General features: G+C 42.7%; 2 protein-coding genes across 5 annotated transcripts in view; both read right to left on the reverse strand.

Moving 5' to 3' along the window:
- LOC124125236 overlaps window positions 1-4,021 on the reverse strand; it is a 75,343-nt gene extending 71,322 nt beyond the window's left edge. Inside the window, exons 1-2 of one of the 2 annotated variants that reach the window (XM_046488507.2) lie at window positions 3,804-4,021; window positions 17-136 (exon numbers count right to left, since the gene is read on the reverse strand). In XM_046488507.2, coding sequence (XP_046344463.1) covers window positions 17-41 — 25 coding nt within the window. In that variant the 5' untranslated portion in view covers window positions 42-136; window positions 3,804-4,021. The remainder of the gene's footprint in view (window positions 1-16; window positions 137-3,803) is intronic. The other variant, XM_046488509.2, reaches the window with a different exon arrangement.
- Window positions 4,022-9,288: 5,267 nt separating this feature from the next.
- Window positions 9,289-22,298, reverse strand: part of LOC124125244 (ELMO domain-containing protein 2-like) — a 29,484-nt gene continuing 16,474 nt past the window's right edge. For all 3 annotated transcript variants that reach the window (XM_046488513.2, XM_046488514.2, XM_046488515.2), the window contains exons 2-8: window positions 21,908-22,092; window positions 20,561-20,687; window positions 14,712-14,841; window positions 12,745-12,878; window positions 12,206-12,274; window positions 11,627-11,760; window positions 9,289-11,295 (exon numbers count right to left, since the gene is read on the reverse strand). In XM_046488513.2, the coding sequence (XP_046344469.1) occupies window positions 11,126-11,295; window positions 11,627-11,760; window positions 12,206-12,274; window positions 12,745-12,878; window positions 14,712-14,841; window positions 20,561-20,687; window positions 21,908-22,061 (918 nt within the window). In that variant the 5' untranslated portion in view covers window positions 22,062-22,092 and the 3' untranslated portion in view covers window positions 9,289-11,125. The remainder of the gene's footprint in view (window positions 11,296-11,626; window positions 11,761-12,205; window positions 12,275-12,744; window positions 12,879-14,711; window positions 14,842-20,560; window positions 20,688-21,907; window positions 22,093-22,298) is intronic.

A 22,298-nucleotide genomic window follows, 5' to 3' on the forward strand; every position in this document is an offset into this window, starting at 1 on the left:
CCATGGTGTGTACTACCTGTTGTTGGGGTGGCTCCACTCATCACCGACCTGCCCCACAGAAGAATGTCCTGGGATGCCAGGTGTGTCTACTCGCTTGCCTGGCTGGGACTCAGGAGTCTGTTTGTTGCCATAGTAACTGTAGAATGTAACATTGCCTTGGTAACCGGAACATATACTGACCTATTCTAGTAAATGATGGTATTGTAACTTAAACATTACTTTCAGCATGTGAAGAACAGTGTAACATTTCCATTGTTACAACAATATGTGCAGAACAGTAAAACATTTCCATTGTAACAATATGTGTAGAACAAATTAACATTAACATTGTAACAATATGTGTAGAACAAATTAACATTAACATTGTAACAACAATATGTGTAGAATAGTGTAACATTGCCATTGTAACAAAAATGTGTGTAGAACAGTGTAACATTGCCATTGTTACAACAATATGTGTAGAACAGTGCAACATTGCCATTGTAAAAACAATATGTGTAGAACAGTGCAACATTGCCATTGTAACAACAATATGTGTAGAACAGTGCAACATTGCCATTGTAACAGCAATATGTGCAGAACAGTGTAACATTGTCATTGTAACAACAATATGTGTAGAACAGTGCAACATTGCCATTGTAAAAACAATATGTGTAGAACAGTGCAACATTGCCATTGAAACAACAATATGTGTAGAACAGTGTAACATTCTCATTGCAACAACAATATGTGTAGAACAGTGTAACATTGCCATTGTAACAACAATATGTGTAGAACAGTGTAACATTGCCATTGTAACAACAATATGTGTAGAACAGTGCAACATTGCCATTGTAACAACAATATGTGTAGAACAGTGCAACATTGCCATTGTAACAACAATATGTGTAGAACAGTGTAACATTCTCATTGCAACAACAATATGTGTAAAACAGTGTAACATTGCCATTGTAACAGCAATATGTGTAGATCAATTTAACATTAACATGGTATGTGACATGTTAACTATAGAGAGATGTTTCACTGTTGTGTAGTGTGTTGGTATGTGACATGTTAACTATAGAGAGATGGTTCACTATTGTGTAGTGTGTTGGTATGTGACATGTTAACTATAGAGAGATGTTTCACTGTCGTGTAGTGTGTTGGTATGTGACATGTTAACTATAGAGAGATGTTTCACTGTTGTGTAGTGTGTTGGTATGTGGCATGTTAACTATAGAGATATGTTTAACTGTCGTGTAGTGTGTTGGTATGTGACATGTTAACTATAGAGAGATGTTTCACTGTTGTGTAGTGTGTTGGTATGTGACATGTTAACTATAGAGAGATGTTTCACTGTCGTGTAGTGTGTTGGTATGTGGCATGTTAACTATAGAGAGATGTTTCACTGTCGTGTAGTGTGTTGGTATATGGCATGTTAACTATAGAGAGATGTTTCACTGTTGTGTAGTGTGTTGGTTTGTGACATGTTAACTATAGAGAGATGTTTCACTGTTGTGTAGTGTGTTGGTATGTTGCATGTTAACTATAGAGAGATGTTTCACTGTCGTGTAGTGTGTTGGTATGTGACATGTTAACTATAGAGAGATGTTTCACTGTTGTGTAGTGTGTTGGTATGTGACATGTTAACTATAGAGAGATGTGTCAATGTTGTGTAGTGTGTTGGTATGTGGCATGTTAACTATAGAGAGATGTTTCACTGTCGTGTAGTGTGTTGCTATGTGACATGTTAACTATAGAGAGATGTTTCACTGTCGTGTAGTGTGTTGGTATGTGACATGTTAACTATAGAGAGATGTTTCACTGTCGTGTAGTGTGTTGGTATGTGACATGTTAACTATAGAGAGATGTTTCACTGTCGTGTAGTGTGTTGGTATGTGGCATGTTAACTATAGAGAGATGTTTCACTGTTGTGTAGTGTGTTGGTATGTGACATGTTAACTATAGAGAGATGGTTCACTGTTGTGTAGTGTGTTGGTATGTGACATGTTAACTATAGAGAGATGTTTCACTGTTGTGTAGTGTGTTGGTTTATAACATGTTAACTATAGAGAGATGGTTCAATGTTGTGTAGTATGTTGGTATGTGACATGTTAACTGTAGAGAGATTGTTCACTGTTGTGTAGTGTGTTGGTATGTGACATGTTAACTATAGAGAGATGTTTCACTGTTGTGTAGTGTGTTGGTATGTGACATGTTAACTATAGAGAGATGTTTCACTGTCGTGTAGTGTGTTGGTATGTGGCATGTTAACTATAGAGAGATGTTTCACTGTCGTGTAGTGTGTTGGTATATGGCATGTTAACTATAGAGAGATGTTTCACTGTCGTGTAGTGTGTTGGTATGTGACATGTTAACTATAGAGAGATGTTTCACTGTTGTGTAGTGTGTTGGTATGTGACATGTTAACTATAGAGAGATTGTTCACTGTTGTGTAGAGTGTTGGTATGTGACATGTTAACTATAGAGAGATGTTTCACTGTTGTGTAGTGTGTTGGTTTATAACATGTTAACTATAGAGAGATGGTTCAATGTTGTGTAGTATGTTGGTATGTGACATGTTAACTGTAGAGAGATTGTTCACTGTTGTGTAGTGTGTTGGTATGTGACATGTTAACTATAGAGAGGTTTCAGTGTTGTATGTCATCGTGTAGTATTCTGATGACGTGTATGTATGTGTATATTAGTGTGTGTATGTGTATGTGCATATTAGTTTTTTTGGTTTGGTTTGTTGTTTAACGCCACACTCAGCAATATTCCAGTTATATGACGGCGGTTTGTAAATAATCGAGTCTGGACCAGACAATCCAGTGATTAATATCATGAGCATCGATCCACGCAATTTAGATCGATGACATGCATCAACTAAGTCATCGAGCCTGACCAACCGATCCCGTTAATCGCCTTTTACGACAAGCATACTCACCTTTTACGGCAAGCATGGGTTGCTGAAGACCTGTTCTACCCCGGAATCTTCACGGGTCGTGTGTGTATGTGTATGTGTTAGTGAGTGTGTGCATGTGTGTATTAGTGTGTGTGTATTAGTGTTTATGTGTGTATGTGAGTGTATTTGTGTGTGTGTTAGTTGGTGTGTGTATGTGTGTTGGTGTGTGTGTGTATTAGTTTGTGTGTATGTATGTGTGTTTTAGTGTGGGCGTTAGAGAGTGGGTGTGTGTATATATTAGTGCGTGTGTGTGTGTGTATTAGTATGTGTGTATTAGTGTGTGTGTGTGTGTGTGTGTGTGTGTGTGTGTGTGTGTGTGTGTGTGTGTGTGTGTGCGTGTCTGTGTGTATTAGTGTGTATGTGTGCGCACAGGACTATGTAACTAATAATAATAACAACAAAACTCACAGTTTATTATTACATGGTCCTGTGGTGTATATGTGTGTGATAAATTGATGAAATTAGCATGACCTAGATTCCTACATCAGGGACGTTCGTCCGAGCTTCACAGCTTCCTGCTTCAGTGTGTGTAGCTTATCTCTATTCTGGCAAAATGTCCGATGTTCTTATACACACTGAACCGCGTTACACTGCGACTGTTGTACTCCAGTGGAGTTGTGGGCCTAGCGCGCTGTTTACATTCACCCAAGCGTGACTGAGGAGATCGATATTCGAGGTAACGCTGATCGATCCATGTCTCGATCACACGATTACTGCCCAACTATAAACAACGTTCAGTATTACATGTACATGTGATGTTTCCCTCTAGCTACACCACACACAAGGACACAATGTCTGTCTTGTGAGACTGTGGAAGAGTTACACCTACTCTGTCGTTTCACAGAAAATATATACCTACCAGCTGGTTGACAGTGTTGCCCCACTCTACCCTGTTCTACTCGTGACAGCTTATTGACTGACCTTCACCTTGGTATGTTCAACAGATTAAATATTCTATTACAAAGAGTCACTCCCCTCATAAATATTTCCATGGTGCATCAGTTCCGGCCGCGGAGCAAGCGTAGTCCTTGACTAGCTGTCATTCTGACATAGACTAGGATTCGACTTGTTGGAATGTTGTCCACTAAACAGTTACTATTAAAACACAAACATCTATTGGTTGGTTGATCATGTGAGACTGCTGTCTCTCCCATATTCTGTACAAAGGGTGTACACACTATAAATAGATTTGAATAAGGGCGTTTGTGTGGGCAGTTTAAACGTCGTGAGGCAAGTAGCATGACTGCATCCCACACACAGGTAGACACAAAGAATGAAGTATGCAGGACCATGCCTCTCCTTGAGACTTTTTGCCTTGTGCTTGACGGTCTGGCTCCTGAAAGTCCGGGTTCGAACCCCTACATGGTTATAATCTGCGAAATTGTTGTTGTCTCTCAGCCGCAATATGGCTGGAATATTGCTAAGGTCGGATTGAATCACTCATCACTCCAAGCCGTTCTAGCTGTGACATAGTAGGAGACAGACAATGTTCAAGTGATTCAGAACGCCTTAACTCGATGGCCTTAACTCGTCTTGACGCCCCTGCCGGGGCCCTTTCTTTGTTTTTTTGTTAATAAACGCCGCAGTCAGCAATATTCTAGCTATATGACGGCGGTCTGTACATAATCAAGTCTGAACCAGACAATCCAGTGATTGACATCATGAGCATCTTCGCAACTGCATCAACCAAGTCAGCGAGCCTGACCACCCGATCCCGTTAGTCGCCTCTTTGGACAAGCATAGTCGACTTTAACAGCAAGAATGGATTGCTGAAGACCGACCCCAGATCTTTATGGGTCAACAGGGGTCCTACTGGGGTCATCTAGTCCTATACCTTGCTGTATTTGCTGTGCTGAGTTGCGTCACAGTCTGTTGAATAGTAATGCCATAGTTGACTGGTGATGTCACAGTCTGTTGAATAGTAATGCCACAGCTGACTGGTGATGTCACAGTCTGTTGAATAGTAATGCCACAGTTGACTGGTGATGCCACCGTCTGTTGAATAGTAATGCCACAGTTGACTGGTGATGTCACAGTCTGTTGAATAGTAATGCCACAGCTGACTGGTGATGTCACAGTCTGTTGAATAGTAATGCCACAGCTGACAAGTGATGCCACCGTCGGCTGGTATGTCACAGCAGGTTAGTGATATCTAGTTAGTCTTCCAAGTTCAGATTGCTTCAGGTGTGGCCTATTCAAGCTGTGATCAACTATTATTTAAGGCGAGAATGAGATGTCCTTACAGTTGTCCTGTATGAGGTTGCCTACACTCACTCCATGCCACAAGACTCGCTAATGAATTATTCCTTTTCACATGACTCTTATTTTCAAATATTTTGGACATATTGTCCTAACAGGATTCAAACGTAATTTCCGACCATTATGCATTAGGGACTGGTCACGTGACACCTTTAGGAAACCATACCATGTGGTATAAATATTTGGAAGGGTCTTGGAAATTTGTATTCGACGGTATCTTTAAACTAAATCAAAACCAACAAAATAATGATTTTATAGTCATTTGAAGTTATGAAAAAATCCCAATTTTGAGTGATGTTTCACTTTATCCATATCCCCTTATACTTCAAGAATAATGTCAGAAACTACTGACAGTATGGTATCTGCGGGAGGAGCAGAGCCTGGGCAGTAATCTTAATACACAAAAAGAAAGGCCAAGGGCGAGAAATGGGTTAAAGAGAAAGAAAAAACAAGTCCTAGAACATACATTTAAGCTGGCCTAAGTGTGCGCAGAATGTTTCCCCAAGTTGCAAATGTATATTTGAAATGCTTAGGGTATTACCTCTGTGGCTGCATACTAGAATCTAGTCATTTTTCCTATTTCAAGGGATTCATCTGGAACTTCTGATACGACCCTTATTAAAAAAAAATATTTTGTAATCCCCGGCTGTTTTTAGGATACATAATTTTAACCAACATAAAATAAACAACGCCAAAAAACTATTTAAACATTTTTATTGAAAGACTGTATGATGACGTTTATAGTCAGTAGTACTAGACTGGCTATACAGTGTATGTGTGGGGCAACATAGTAAACTCCACACCGGGCCAAGTAACAAGTCAGCAAAATATGACAAAATCCATCATAGAAACCTGCCGGTAAGACATGAAGCAAAACAAGGAGTTAATGGTAGCTTCCATCTAAATACCATCAAACATCTACACGGTCCAACATTGAATCTCCAAGAAGGTGCCAGAGTTGGGAATCTTTACCCAGCTACATCTCGGGCAACATGGATGAGAAATGGATCACCCACACCTACACTTTGAAAGTGTGGGATCAAGCGCAAGCCATCAACCATTTACTCGTAATTATTTTCAGGGCGCCATGATAAGCTGTCTGTGTTGACTTCCTTACACCATCTTGCTGCGTCACTCAGTACTCCTTCACATATGATTCATCAGTTCTGACGTTACCTGAAATCTTCTCTACCTGTCAAGTACAACAGTCATGGTAGGGCTTAGTCCACAACGATGTTTCCTCTCACCCAGCTGCAAGCCTCACTGTCGTGTGACTGTTAGACTTGCAGTCAACACTATAACCTAAGTTTACAAATGCCTCTGGCAGTCTAGAACACAAACATGTACTCTATCACGGCACCCAGTAGAGTTGTGAAGTATCTCCTAGCCAAGTTCTTCACGAAGTAACAATGAACTTAACAAAAACACATGCAACAGAGAAACATATTGAAGGAGCAATTGGAGCCTGTGGAATGACCATTACTGGAACTGAGCCTCAAGTGGAATGCCATCCCTGACTAAATAACCTACATTCACTACCATGGCTTCATTGGGAGTATGATTCAAACACAACACACACAACAAATAGACATGCAATGGAGGAGTTAAACTCACGTGGAAACATACTGACAAGCAAGATGGAGATGAGATGGTGACGTCACTTCCCAAACCAAGGTATGGTCGTAAATTGGTACTGCTATATCACAATAGAATGGAAATATACTTGCAGAAAAAGGTTTCTGTGGATCACCGACTGTCATGGGAAATAATGAATAAATGTAAACAAGGAAGGAATTTGCAACAGTACAACACGCTGATGTCCCTGAACCATGACTTCATCCTGACAGTGTCAACACATGTCCTCTGTAACGTCATCTCAGGCTGAAAGTGGCGTGGGGTCAGTTGTCAGTTCACAAGTTAGTATAGCTTATACCAACCATTAGCATTGACACAAGCTGGACAATGCGGCTCATTGACCACACAGGATGGTTGAGGAAGGCTAGTAGGATGTCATTCCCGATCTGGACCAAGGACTGTCACAGCTGGACCAGCATGGGTTGGTTTGGAAGTCGTCATAAACGACACTTCATTTCATCCCAAGTTTGATGGCAGACAGATCTCGCGAAACACCAGACCTAGGGAGTGTGGCGATGTTCTGTTGTCCAATGCAGTTTGCGACTACACGAACAGCGTGAGGTGAGCACTGTCCTGCTGTACAGTGATGTGACATTCACGGGTTTGAAGGACAAATTACTTTGTCATGTTCCTGTCATGTTCCTGTCATGTTCCATCACATTGCCATCAATGACCACTAGAGTCCTGTGATGGGAAGTGATGCCTCCCTTCACCATGATGTTCCCACCACTAAATGCTGATCTTTGAATGAGTGAGTTAACATTTAACGTCACATCGGCATTATAACAGCCATATAGCTGATATGAGTTTCATCAGATGGCAATGAACATGCTGATGACCATTTTATAGTGCACTGGTATAGGATGGTGGAGTGCAGGCTAAACTTACATCACGATATTCACATGGATTATCTCCCCTTCTAGACAGGGTCATATGAAGAAATTCACAGGGATTATCTCCCCTTTGTAGACAGATATGTGATGATGTTCACATAGATTATATCCCCTTCCAAGCTGACAACATTCATAAGGTGACATTACAAGGTTGAAGCACTTTCTGAGTTTGTCTCTCCTAAAATCATCTAACATTACTATTCTGACAACTACAATATTAAAATAATAGTAACAACTTCCACATTTCTTTCAGCACATTGTGTTCTGAAGATATATCCCCTCCTATAACAGCTCAAATAATCAATTCTTTTAACCTTGGAGATGCAAGAAGGACACACAGCGTATACTCCAGAATGTGAGATACCATCTTCCCGAGGCAAGAGAGTAAACTGACTATAAAAGTCCAGTTTCCACCCTTGCCTAACTAGGCTGGTATTATGGAGATACATTTTGGCTGGACTAACGAGTCTATGCATAGTCCAATCAAAATCTCGCAACGAAATCAAAAATCCGCTTGGTGAACTGTCACGCAGATTTCGCTCGACTGCAGGATTTGCAAAGTTTGTGCACCGCCAACTCGTTGTCAACAGATATTTTCCAAATCTTTTCATGTTTTTTGATGCACTTCGCGATGTAAGACCCATTTTATCACAACATAGATTAAATCATCTTGACTGTGCACCGACATTTTGTTTGAAGCAAATGCAAGTGATACGAAAGGTGGAATCTAAATGGTCCATAGGAGAGGCATAGATTTGTTTGTTTGTTTATTTGTTGTTTAACGCCGCACTCAGCAATATTCCAGCTATATGACGGCCTAGAAGGAACATAACTCGTAATAGCCACTGGTGACACTATGATCAAGCCCAGGAATTCCAGCCTAGTTCGGCAAGGGTGGAAACTGGACTTTTAAAGTCAGTCAACTCTCTTCCCTCGGGAAGATGGTGAGATCACTGATCACTTTCCCAACTTACTGGTAAATTCACTTCTATAAATATTCTCACTATGGCAACATGGTACATCGTACAGCTCACAGTAGCAAACCATTATGATCATATTGCACATATATATTCTCACTATGGCAACATGGTACATCGTACAGCTCACAGTAGCAAACCATTATGATCATATTGCACATAAATATTCTCACTATGGCAACATGGTACATCGTACAGCTCACAGTAGCAAACCATTATGATCATATTGCACATAAATATTCTCACTATGGCAACATGGTACATGGTACAGCTCACAGTAGCAAACCATTATGATCATATTGCACATAAATATTCTCACTATGGCAACATGGTACATGGTACAGCTCACAGTAGCAAACCATTATGATCATATTGCACATAAATATTCTCACTATGGCAACATGGTACATCGTACAGCTCACAGTAGCAAACCATTATGATCATATTGCACATAAATATTCTCACTATGGCAACATGGTACATCGTACAGCTCACAGTAGCAAACCATTATGATCATATTGCACATAAATATTCTCACTATGGCAACATGGTACATGGTACAGCTCACAGTAGCAAACCATTATGATCATATTGCACATAAATATTCTCACTATGGCAACATGGTACATCGTACAGCTCACAGTAGCAAACCATTATGATCATATTGCACATAAATATTCTCACTATGGCAACATGGTACATCGTACAGCTCACAGTAGCAAACCATTATGATCATATTGCACATAAATATTCTCACTATGGCAACATGGTACATCGTACAGCTCACAGTAGCAAACCATTATGATCATATTGCACATAAATATTCTCAATATGGCAACATGGTACATCGTACAGCTCACAGTAGCAAACCATTATGATCATATTGCACATAAATATTCTCAATATGGCAACATGGTACATCGTACAGCTCACAGTAGCAAACCATTATGATCATATTGCACATAAATATTCTCACTATGGCAACATGGTACATGGTACAGCTCACAGTAGCAAACCATTATGATCATATTGCACATAAATATTCTCACTATGGCAACATGGTACATCGTACAGCTCACAGTAGCAAACCATTATGATCATATTGCACATAAATATTCTCACTATGGCAACATGGTACATCGTACAGCTCACAGTAGCAAACCATTATGATCATATTGCACATAAATATTCTCACTATGGCAACATGGTACATCGTACAGCTCACAGTAGCAAACCATTATGATCATATTGCACATAAATATTCTCAATATGGCAACATGGTACATCGTACAGCTCACAGTAGCAAACCATTATGATCATATTGCACATAAATATTCTCAATATGGCAACATGGTACATGGTACAGCTCACAGTAGCAAACCATTATGATCATATTGCACATAAATATTCTCACTATGGCAACATGGTACATCGTACAGCTCACAGTAGCAAACCATTATGATCATACTGCACATACATCTCATCTCCCTTTACTCACTTTACTCCCTTTACTCACTTTACTCCCTTTACTCAGGGAAACAGGACACCATTCCTGCAACCCTAATTATTCTGACAAAATATATTCTAGAAATTATATGGAAACATTAAAGCACCAAGAAAATAGAACCTGATGACAAACTATGAACAACGTGGCCATATGATAATATTTAATTTGTTGTGGCCTGACTGGCGCAGTTAAACTTGTCCACAAGTCTGTCATGTCACAGATCACATGATGTTTCATTGTGCACAGTGGCTATTTGAGACATTTGCTTTGACATGCAAAGATAAAAATGACTCACAAAATCGAAACATCTGAATTAAGCCATTGTTTGCCAGCTTGTTGTTTAACACTGCACTCAAAATATTCCAGCTTTGTGATGGCTCTCATGCCATTGAACATATGACGATCATAAGTGCAGAAATCATGCAGGTATTGTCTCCTTTGTCTCCATCACATATTTGTTTCGACATCTATTGACTTCTACAAAGTGAATCTTCCTCACAATAATGTCACGGTGTCATGTGTCTCAGTTCATAAACAAAAGACGATTCCTATAGACAAAACATGTAATACCAAATCTACTTAAATATATTCTTATCAAAAGTTTAATTCAAGTAAAAATATGCTGGAAATATGGAAATATGAAAATGTTATGTTCCTAATGTTCCAACAGGCAACATCATGACGCCTCCTCCCCAGGCAACATCATGACGCCTCCTCCCCAGGCGACATCATGACGCCTCCTCCCCAGGCGACATCATGACGCCTCCTCCCCAGGCGACATCATGACGCCTCCTCCCCAGGCGACATCATGACGCCTCCTCCCCAGGCAACATCATGACGCCTCCTCCCCAGGCAACATCATGACGCCTCCTCCCCAGGGGACATCATGACGCCTCCTCCCCAGGCAACATCATGACGCCTCCTCCCCAGGGGACTGAAATGTGGCCCTCAACACAAAATGTTTGTCTCTCAGTTGTCGGACCAACAGCTTCTGGAACATGTCGCGAAGTCGACCGAACTCCATGATGTCCCTCGGCTTCTCCTTGAACCAGAACTGGATGAAGTCGTGAAACAGGCAACCTGTGGAGGATGGAGTCTATGTATATCTATCTTCTTAACATAAGCAATTTGAAGATAAATATTCAGGAGTGAGTGAGTGAGTGAGTGAGTGGGTGGGTGGGTGGGTGGGTGGGTGGGTGATTTGAGTGAGTGAGTGAGTGAGTGAGTGAGTGAGTGAGTGAGTGGGTGGGTGGGTGGGTGGGTGGGTGGGTGGGTGATTTGAGTGAGTGAGTGAGTGAGTGAGTGAGTGAGTGTTATGTGGTTAATGATAAACTCCATACAGACTGGGGAGCATGGTCCCCCTTTAAATTTGCTAATAGTTCCCTCCCTTCCTCCCCAAATGCTGACTTACAGTAGATTTCATTGAACTGTTTCATAGTGGCAGCCTCCTCAGTCAGGTTGTAGAAATGTGTCCTCAGTTTGCGAGATTTGAGCAGGTCGTAACACATCCCCGTGAAGTTGATGCCGAGTATTGCAAAGGAGAAGCTGAAACACAAAACACCAATGTTAATCACTAGAGGCAACACATGAAGAAATGCCTACAAGCAACATATGGAGAGGGTTGGCTTTCATTCTGCATTATGAAAGCCAGAAGTGATGCATGTCAAACCTTTTAACTACTGACCAGGTGTGCAAAGAACCACACCCAGTGCTTCTCATTATAACCCCACAGTCAGTATCTGATTGGTTGCGACAAGCTGATTAAACATTCTTCTTCTCTCCAGTCATGGTGTGCAGCCCGTGGGCACCATTCCAAAAGGCAGTCGTAGAGGTCATGTCTTGCATACAGTATGAGAGTATCAACAGTCCCAAGAAGTAAGACTGCTTTGTGAAATGGGCCTCTAGTTTTCCGGCTGTGTTTGGAGAGACTGAGAGGGGAGACAACTTACCTATACTGTAGATGGTGGAACAGAGAGGGGAGACAACCTACCCATATTGTGGATGGTGAGACTGGGAGAGAAGACTTTGTGCAATGTCAGGATATTCCTTGATGAAATACCTGAAAGTAAAGTACATGATGAGGCATATCAACAAGTAGGTAGAGATCTAGAAAGGGGTGACAACATGCCCAATGCAGATATTCCTATGCCTCTTAGCTACCTTAATAACAAAGTTATAAACACTAATGGTATCACTTCAGAGTTGAGAAGGATCAGTAGTTACAGCCAAACTTCACAGCAATGACAGTCTTGGGTGATTAGGGCCTTCGTTGTCACAATACGCTGGATGACATCACATGCTCAGCTGCCACAACAACTGAACCAACTTGATCAGCAGAATGCAGACAATTCAGCTCATAAAATTGAATAAAATCAACTAAAAACATCATGGTGCAATACCTCAAGAACAGATATCTAGTGAAAAGTAAAGTAGATTTCACATTCAACAACATTTTCCAAAGAACACACTCCAATGTGTCACACAGCATTCTTTATCCAGTGCTGATGGACTTGACTGCATCTTACTCACAGAAGCTGGTCCAGACCAAGCAGGCCCATCCCCCTGAAGTCCGTGGCAGGATCCTCCCCCTGGAAGCCGATATCAGTCCACTGTTTGCTGACCCGGGACTCAAGCTTGGTGGTCGGCATTAGCGACGTCCACAGCTGTCGGGAGAAGACGTAACTCATTCAACATTTGACACACTCAATATTTCAGCTCTATGATGGCAACCTGAAAATATTCAAATCTTGACCAGAAACTCCATGAGCATGATCCACATTCACCAAATCACCAAACCTGACCTCACAGTCACCCAGCCTGACCACACAGTCATCAAGCCTGACCACACAGTCACCAAGCCTGACCACACAGTCACCAAGCCTGACCACACAGTCATCAAGCCTGACCACACAGTCACCAAGCCTGACGACACAGTCACCAAGTCTGACCACACAGTCACCAAGCCTGACCACACAGTCACCAAGCCTGACCACACAGTCACCAAGCCTGACCTCACCAAGCCTGACCACACAAGTCACCAAGCCTGACCACACAGTCACCAAGCCTGACCACACAGTCACCAAGCCTGACCACACAGTCACCAAGCCTGACCACACAAGTCACCAAGCCTGACCACACAGTCACCAAGCCTGACCACACAGTCACCAAGCCTGACCACACAGTCACCAAGCCTGACCACACAGTCACCAAGCCTGACCACACAGTCATCAAGCCTGACCACACAGTCACCAAGCCTGACCACACAGTCACCAAGTCTGACCACACAGTCACCAAGCCTGACCACACAGTCACCAAGCCTGACCACACAGTCACCAAGCCTGACCTCACCAAGCCTGACCACACAAGTCACCAAGCCTGACCTCACCAAGCCTGACCACACAGTCACCAAGCCTGACCTCACCAAGCCTGACCACACAGTCACCAAGCCTGACCTCACCAAGCCTGACTGCACAAACCACCAAGCCTGACCACACAGTCACCAAGCCTGACCACACAGTCACCAAGCCTGACTACACAAGTCACCAAGCCTGACCACACAGTCACCAAGCCTGACCACACAGTCACCAAGCCTGACCACACAAGTCATCAAGCCTGACCACACAGTCACCAAGCCTGACCACACAAGTCACCAAGCCTGACCACACAGTCACCAAGCCTGACCACACAAGTCACCAAGCCTGACCACACAAGTCACCAAGCCTGACCACACAGTCACCAAGCCTGACCACACAAGTCACCAAGCCTGACCACACAGTCACCAAGCCTGACCACACAGTCACCAAGCCTGACCACACAAGTCACCAAGCCTGACCACACAAGTCACCAAGCCTGACCACACAGTCACCAAGCCTGACCACACAGTCACCAAGCCTGACCACACAGTCACCAAGCCTGACCACACAGTCACCAAGCCTGACCACACAGTCACCAAGCCTGACCACACAAGTCACCAAGCCTGACCACACAAGTCACCAAGCCTGACCACACAGTCACCAAGCCTGACCACACAAGTCACCAAGCCTGACCACACAGTCACCAAGCCTGACCACACAGTCACCAAGCCTGACCACACAAGTCACCAAGCCTGACCACACAGTCACCAAGCCTGACCACACAAGTCACCCAGCCTGACCACACAGTTACCAAGCCTGACCACACAGTCACCAAGCCTGACCACACAGTCACCAAGCCTGACCACACAAGTCACCAAGCCTGACCACACAGTCACCAAGCCTGACCACACAGTCACCAAGCCTGACAACACAGTCAACAAAGTCACCTCTAATGACCAACTTAGGTTGCTATAGACTTAAATAATGTGATGATTACTGAACAAAGATAGTTGCATGTTGCAAAAATTACAACGTGTCCTTTACCTAAAATATCTGTTTTGCTATTGATAAAGATCATCATTTATCACATGGTTACAATCTGGTCAGGTAATTGCACACACACACAATCAGTGAGTCAGTTACCAGCATGAGTTTGTCTTCGTGCTGTTTGTCTGTGGTGCTGTACTTGGTCTTCCTGTGATGCTCGACCTGCTGCAGCAGCCTCCTGTAGCCACAGATCTGACACACACACACGCTGAAACATCGCTGGAAGCTGAAACACACACAGACAAGCTGTACATAGACACACTATGCAACTTGCTAGGGGTTAGGGTTAGGGTTAGGGGTTACATGTTCTCCTTGTGTCTGTTGTACGATGACCAGTAAAATCATCTGACAGCTTCAAGGGGGATAACTCTTTGAGCTTTATCTACACTTTTTGTCCCATTTCTGTGGCAGTCCTTTAATAAACAATACACATTTAAACAAAAATGTGTGTAAGACTAACGGGATCGGGTGGTCATGCTCGCTGACTTGGTTGATGCATATCATCGTATCCCAATTGCGTGGATCGATGCTCATGATGTCAATCACTGGATTGTCTGGTCCAGACTCAATTATTTACAGACCGCCGTCATATAGCTGGAATATAGCTGAGTGCGGCGTTAAACAACAAACAAACAAACAAACATGGTGGCCCTCCCCATTGCTTATCCAGTCTCCTCTTGTGATGGTCAGACAGAATTAAAACTTAACCCTAGGTACAGAAGCTGGTCTTGAGAGGCAATCTAAATGTCTGGTCTCAATCCATGGTGCTCACTCAGGAACTTCAACACTGTACATGACGACAGCCCATTGTCAATACTTCACTTCTATACCTGAAGACACACTCAGCCCATTGTCAATACTTCACTAGTGTACATGAAGACAGCCCATTGTCAATACATCACTACTGTACCTGAAGACATCCCATTGTCAATACTTCACTACTGTACCTGAAGACACACACAGCCCATTGTCAATACTTCACTACTGTACATGAAGACACACACAGCCCATTGTCAATACTTCACTTGTGTACCTGAAGACACACACAGCTCATTGTCAATACTTCACTACTGTACCTGAAGACACACACAGCCCATTGTCAATACTTCACTACTGTACCTGAAGACACACACAGCCCATTGTCAATACTTCACTACTGTACCTGAAGACACACACAGCCCATTGTCCATACTTCACTACTGTTACTGAAGACACACACAGCCCATTCTCCATACTTCAATACTGTACCTGAAGACACACACAGCCCATTGTCAATACTTCACTACTGTACCTGAAGACACACACAGCCCATTGTCAATACTTCACTACTGTACCTGAAGACACACACAGCCCATTGTCAATACTTCACTTGTGTACCTGAAGACACACACAGCCCATTGTCAATACTTCACTACTGTACCTGAAGACACACACAGCCCATTGTCAATACTTCACTTGTGTACCTGAAGACACACACAGCTCATTGTCAATACTTCACTACTGTACCTGAAGACACACACAGCCCATTGTCAATACTTCACTACTGTACCTGAAGACACACACAGCCCATTGTCAATACTTCACTACTGTACCTGAAGACACACACAGCCCATTGTCCATACTTCACTACTGTACCTGAAGACACACACAGCCCATTGTCAATACTTCACTACTGTACCTGAAGACACACACAGCCCATTGTCAATACTTCACTACTGTACCTGAAGACACACACAGCCCATTGTCCATACTTCACTACTGTACCTGAAGACACACACAGCCCATTGTCAATACTTCACTACTGTACCTGAAGACACACACAGCCCATTGTCAATACTTCACTAGTGTACATGAAGACAGCTCATTGTCAATACTTCACTACTGTACCTGAAGACACACACAGCTCATTGTCCATACTTCACTACTGTACCTGAAGACACACACAGCCCATTGTCTATACTTCACTACTGTACCTGAAGACACACACAGCCCATTGTCAATACTTCACTACTGTACATGAAGACAGCTCATTGTCAATACTTCACTACTGTACCTGAAGACACACACAGCCCATTGTCAATACTTCACTACTGTACCTGAAGACACACACAGCCCATTGTCAATACTTCACTACTGTACATGAAGACACACACAGCCCATTGTCAATACTTCACTACTGTACCTGAAGACACACACAGCTCATTGTCCATACTTCACTACTGTACCTGAAGACACACACAGCCCATTGTCCATACTTCACTACTGTACCTGAAGACACACACAGCCCATTGTCAATACTTCACTACTGTACATGAAGACAGCTCATTGTCAATACTTCACTACTGTACCTGAAGACACACACAGCCCATTGTCAATACTTCACTACTGTACCTGAAGACACACACAGCCCATTGTCAATACTTCACTACTGTACATGAAGACACACACAGCCCATTGTCCATACTTCACTACTGTACCTGAAGACACACACAGCCCATTGTCAATACTTCACTACTGTACCTGAAGACACACACAGCCCATTGTCAATACTTCACTACTGTACCTGAAGACACACACAGCTCATTGTCAATACTTCACTACTGTACCTGAAGACACACACAGCCCATTGTCAATACTTCACTACTGTACATGAAGACACACACAGCCCATTGTCAATACTTCACTACTGTACCTGAAGACCGCACAGCCCATTGTCAATACTTCACTACTGTACCTGAAGACACACACAGCTCATTGTCAATACTTCACTACTGTACCTGAAGACACACACAGCCCATTTTCCATACTTCACTACTGTACCTGAAGACACACACAGCCCATTGTCAATACTTCACTTGTGTACCTGAAGACACACACAGCCCATTGTCAATACTTCACTACTGTACCTGAAGACACACACAGCCCATTGTCCATACTTCACTACTGTACCTGAAGACACACACAGCCCATTGTCAATACTTCACTACTGTACATGAAGACAGCTCATTGTCCATACTTCACTACTGTACCTGAAGACACACACAGCCCATTGTCCATACTTCACTACTGTACCTGAAGACACACACAGCCCATTGTCAATACTTCACTACTGTACCTGAAGACACACACAGCCCATTGTCCATACTTCACTACTGTACCTGAAGACACACACAGCCCATTGTCAATACTTCACTACTGTACATGAAGACAGCTCATTGTCAATACTTCACTACTGTACCTGAAGACACACACAGCCCATTGTCAATACTTCACTGCTGTACCTGAAGACACACACAGCCCATTGTCAATACTTCACTACTGTACATGAAGACACACACAGCCCATTGTCCATACTTCACTACTGTACCTGAAGACACACACAGCCCATTGTCAATACTTCACTACTGTACCTGAAGACACACACAGCCCATTGTCAATACTTCACTACTGTACCTGAAGACACACACAGCTCATTGTCAATACTTCACTACTGTACCTGAAGACACACACAGCCCATTGTCAATACTTCACTACTGTACCTGAAGACACACACAGCCCATTGTCAATACTTCACTACTGTACCTGAAGACCGCACAGCCCATTGTCAATACTTCACTACTGTACCTGAAGACACACACAGCTCATTGTCAATACTTCACTACTGTACCTGAAGACACACACAGCCCATTTTCCATACTTCACTACTGTACCTGAAGACACACACAGCCCATTGTCAATACTTCACTTGTGTACCTGAAGACACACACAGCCCATTGTCAATACTTCACTACTGTACCTGAAGACACACACAGCCCATTGTCCATACTTCACTACTGTACCTGAAGACACACACAGCCCATTGTCAATACTTCACTACTGTACATGAAGACACACACAGCCCATTGTCAATACTTCACTACTGTACCTGAAGACACACACAGCTCATTGTCAATACTTCACTACTGTACCTGAAGACACACACAGCCCATTGTCCATACTTCACTACTGTACCTGAAGACACACACAGCCCATTGTCCATACTTCAATACTGTACCTGAAGACACACACAGCCCATTGTCAATACTTCACTACTGTACCTGAAGACACACACAGCCCATTGTCAATACTTCACTTGTGTACCTGAAGACACACACAGCCCATTGTCCATACTTCACTACTGTACCTGAAGACACACACAGCCCATTGTCAATACTTCACTTGTGTACCTGAAGACACACACAGCCCATTGTCCATACTTCAATACTGTACCTGAAGACACACACAGCTCATTGTCAATACTTCACTACTGTACCTGAAGACACACACAGCCCATTGTCCATACTTCACTACTGTACCTGAAGACACACACAGCCCATTGTCAATATTTCACTACTGTACATGAAGACACACACAGCTCATTGTCAATACTTCACTAGTGTACATGAAGACAGCCCATTGTCAATACATCACTACTGTACCTGAAGACATCCCATTGTCAATACTTCACTACTGTACCTGAAGACACACACAGCCCATTGTCAATACTTCACTACTGTACCTGAAGACACACACAGCCCATTGTCCATACTTCACTACTGTACCTGAAGACACACACAGCCCATTGTCCATACTTCACTACTGTACCTGAAGACACACACAGCCCATTGTCAATACTTCACTACTGTACCTGAAGACACACACAGCCCATTGTCCATACTTCACTTCTGTACCTGAAGACACACACAGCCCATTGTCAATACTTCACTAGTGTACCTGAAGACACACACAGCCCATTGTCCATACTTCAATACTGTACCTGAAGACACACACAGCTCATTGTCAATACTTCACTACTGTACCTGAAGACACACACAGCCCATTGTCAATACTTCACTACTGTACCTGAAGACACACACAGCCCATTGTCAATATTTCACTACTGTACATGAAGACACACACAGCTCATTGTCAATACTTCACTAGTGTACATGAAGACAGCCCATTGTCAATACATCACTACTGTACCTGAAGACATCCCATTGTCAATACTTCACTACTGTACCTGAAGACACACACAGCCCATTGTCAATACTTCACTACTGTACCTGAAGACACACACAGCCCATTGTCAATACTTCACTACTGTACCTGAAGACACACACAGCCCATTGTCCATACTTCACTACTGTACCTGAAGACACACACAGCCCATTGTCAATACTTCACTACTGTACCTGAAGACACACACAGCCCATTGTCCATACTTCACTACTGTACCTGAAGACACACACAGCCCATTGTCAATACTTCACTACTGTACCTGAAGACACACACAGCCCATTGTCCATACTTCACTACTGTACCTGAAGACACACACAGCCCATTGTCAATACTTCACTACTGTACATGAAGACACACACAGCCCATTGTCAATACTTCACTACTGTACATGAAGACACACACAGCCCATTGTCCATACTTCACTACTGTACCTGAAGACACACACAGCCCATTGTCAATACTTCACTACTGTACATGAAGACACACACAGCCCATTGTCAATACTTCACTACTGTACCTGAAGACACACACAGCCCATTGTCCATACTTCACTACTGTACCTGAAGACCGCACAGCCCATTGTCCATACTTCACTAATGTACCTGAAGACACACACAGCCCATTGTCCATACTTCACTAATGTACCTGAAGACACACACAGCCCATTGTCAATACTTCACTACTGTACCTGAAGACACACACAGCCCATTGTCAATACTTCACTACTGTACCTAAAGACACACACAGCCCATTGTCAATACTTCACTACTGTACATGAAGACACACACAGCCCATTGTCAATACATCACTACTGTACCTGAAGACACACACAGCCCACAGTCCATACATTTAATCTGGGTGTACCAAAGGTATATCAGACTTACTTGGGATGTACCTCGGGTACAATGGACTTCAGTCTAAGCACCTCCTTCACGGCTTCAGTGATGTCCAGGCTGCCATCACTCAGGATTTGTTTCAGTGCTGGCTGATGGGATTGCTTGAGTGACTTTTCTGTAACAAATAAAATCACTGTCAGACAGCCACGGTGTGCCATAAACAGTATGTCATAGAATGGAGGCATCATTAGAACACAGATCAGAAAATAAAGGTTTTCTCACATAATGACTATATGTCATTAAACATATCCATCAAATGACAACATTCAATTCTATAATAATTGATTCAGGGTTTCTGCATGTGCCTTTCTGTATGTTCTAATCATAAAGGTAAGCGTCCTTCCATCACCTGTTTTCTGTATGTTCTAATCACAAAGGCAAGCGTACGTCTATCACCTGTTTTCTGTATGTTCTAATCACAAAGGCAAGCGTCCGTCCATCACCTGTTTTCTGTATGTTCTAATCACAAAGGCAAGCGTCCGTCCATCACCTGTTTTCTGTATGTTCTAATCACAAAGGTAAGTGTCTGTCCATCACCTGTTTTCTGTATGTTCTAATCACAAAGGTAAACGTCCGTCCATCACCTGTTTTCTGTATGTTCTAATCATAAGGGTAAGCGTCCTTCCATCACCTGTTTTCTGTATGTTCTAATCACAAAGGTAAGTGTCCGTCCATCACCTGTTTTCTGTATGTTCTAATCATAAAGGTAAGCGTCCTTCCATCACCTGTTTTCTGTATGTTCTAATCACAAGGCAAGCGTCCTTCCATCACCTGTTTTCTGTATGTTCTAATCACAAAGGTAAGCGTCCTTCCATCACCTGTTTTCTGTATGTTCTAATCACAAAGGCAAGCGTCCGTCCATCACCTGTTTTCTGTATGTTCTAATCACAAAGGCAAGCGTCCGTCCATCACCTGTTTTCTGTATGTTCTAATCACAAAGGTAAGCGTCCGTCCATCACCTGTTTTCTGTATGTTCTAATCATAAAGGTAAGCGTACGTCTATCACCTGTTTTCTGTATCTTCTAATCACAAAGGCAAGGGTCCGTCCATCACCTGTTTTCTCTATGTTCTAATCATAGAGGTAAGCGTACGTCTATCACCTGTTTTCTCTATGTTCTAATCACAAAGGTAAGTGTCCGTCCATCACCTGTTTTCTCTATGTTCTAATCACAAAGGTAAGTGTCCGTCCATCACCTGTTTTCTGTATGTTCTAATCATAAAGGTAAGCGTCCGTCCATCACCTGTTTTCTGTATGTTCTAATCACAAAGGTAAGTGTCCGTCCATCATCTGTTTTCTGTATGTTCTAATCACAAAGGTAAGCGTCCGTCCATCACCTATTCTTTTGGTCCTCCCTGCTCCCGCGCTCTCGCCATATGTTATTCTTAACAGTTCACATTTCCCTGTCACTTTCCGCAGGATCCACTTGATCATGGGTCTGGCCAGAAAATACAAGTGACACCACAAGCTAGTCCATAGTTCAGCCAACATTGGAAGCAGACGACAGGCGCGATGCTGAGCACTGAAAGAGTCAAAGTTGAACTGGATCAGCTGTGTAAGGGTTAATGGAAACTTGAACTGGAAGAGTCAAAGTGAAACTAGATCAGCTGTGTAAGGGTTAATTAGTCCCAAACAAACTCTGCGATTCCAAGATCAAGGAAAGATTTGCAGAAAATGTAACTCACTGCAGAATTACAGAAAAATCATGGAATTTTACTTTTCTTAATC

Source organism: Haliotis rufescens, unplaced genomic scaffold (genome assembly GCF_023055435.1).
Source record: "Haliotis rufescens isolate VD_foot unplaced genomic scaffold, xgHalRufe1.0.p SCAF_35, whole genome shotgun sequence".
In the NCBI taxonomy this organism is placed as follows: Eukaryota; Metazoa; Mollusca; class Gastropoda; order Lepetellida; family Haliotidae; genus Haliotis; species Haliotis rufescens.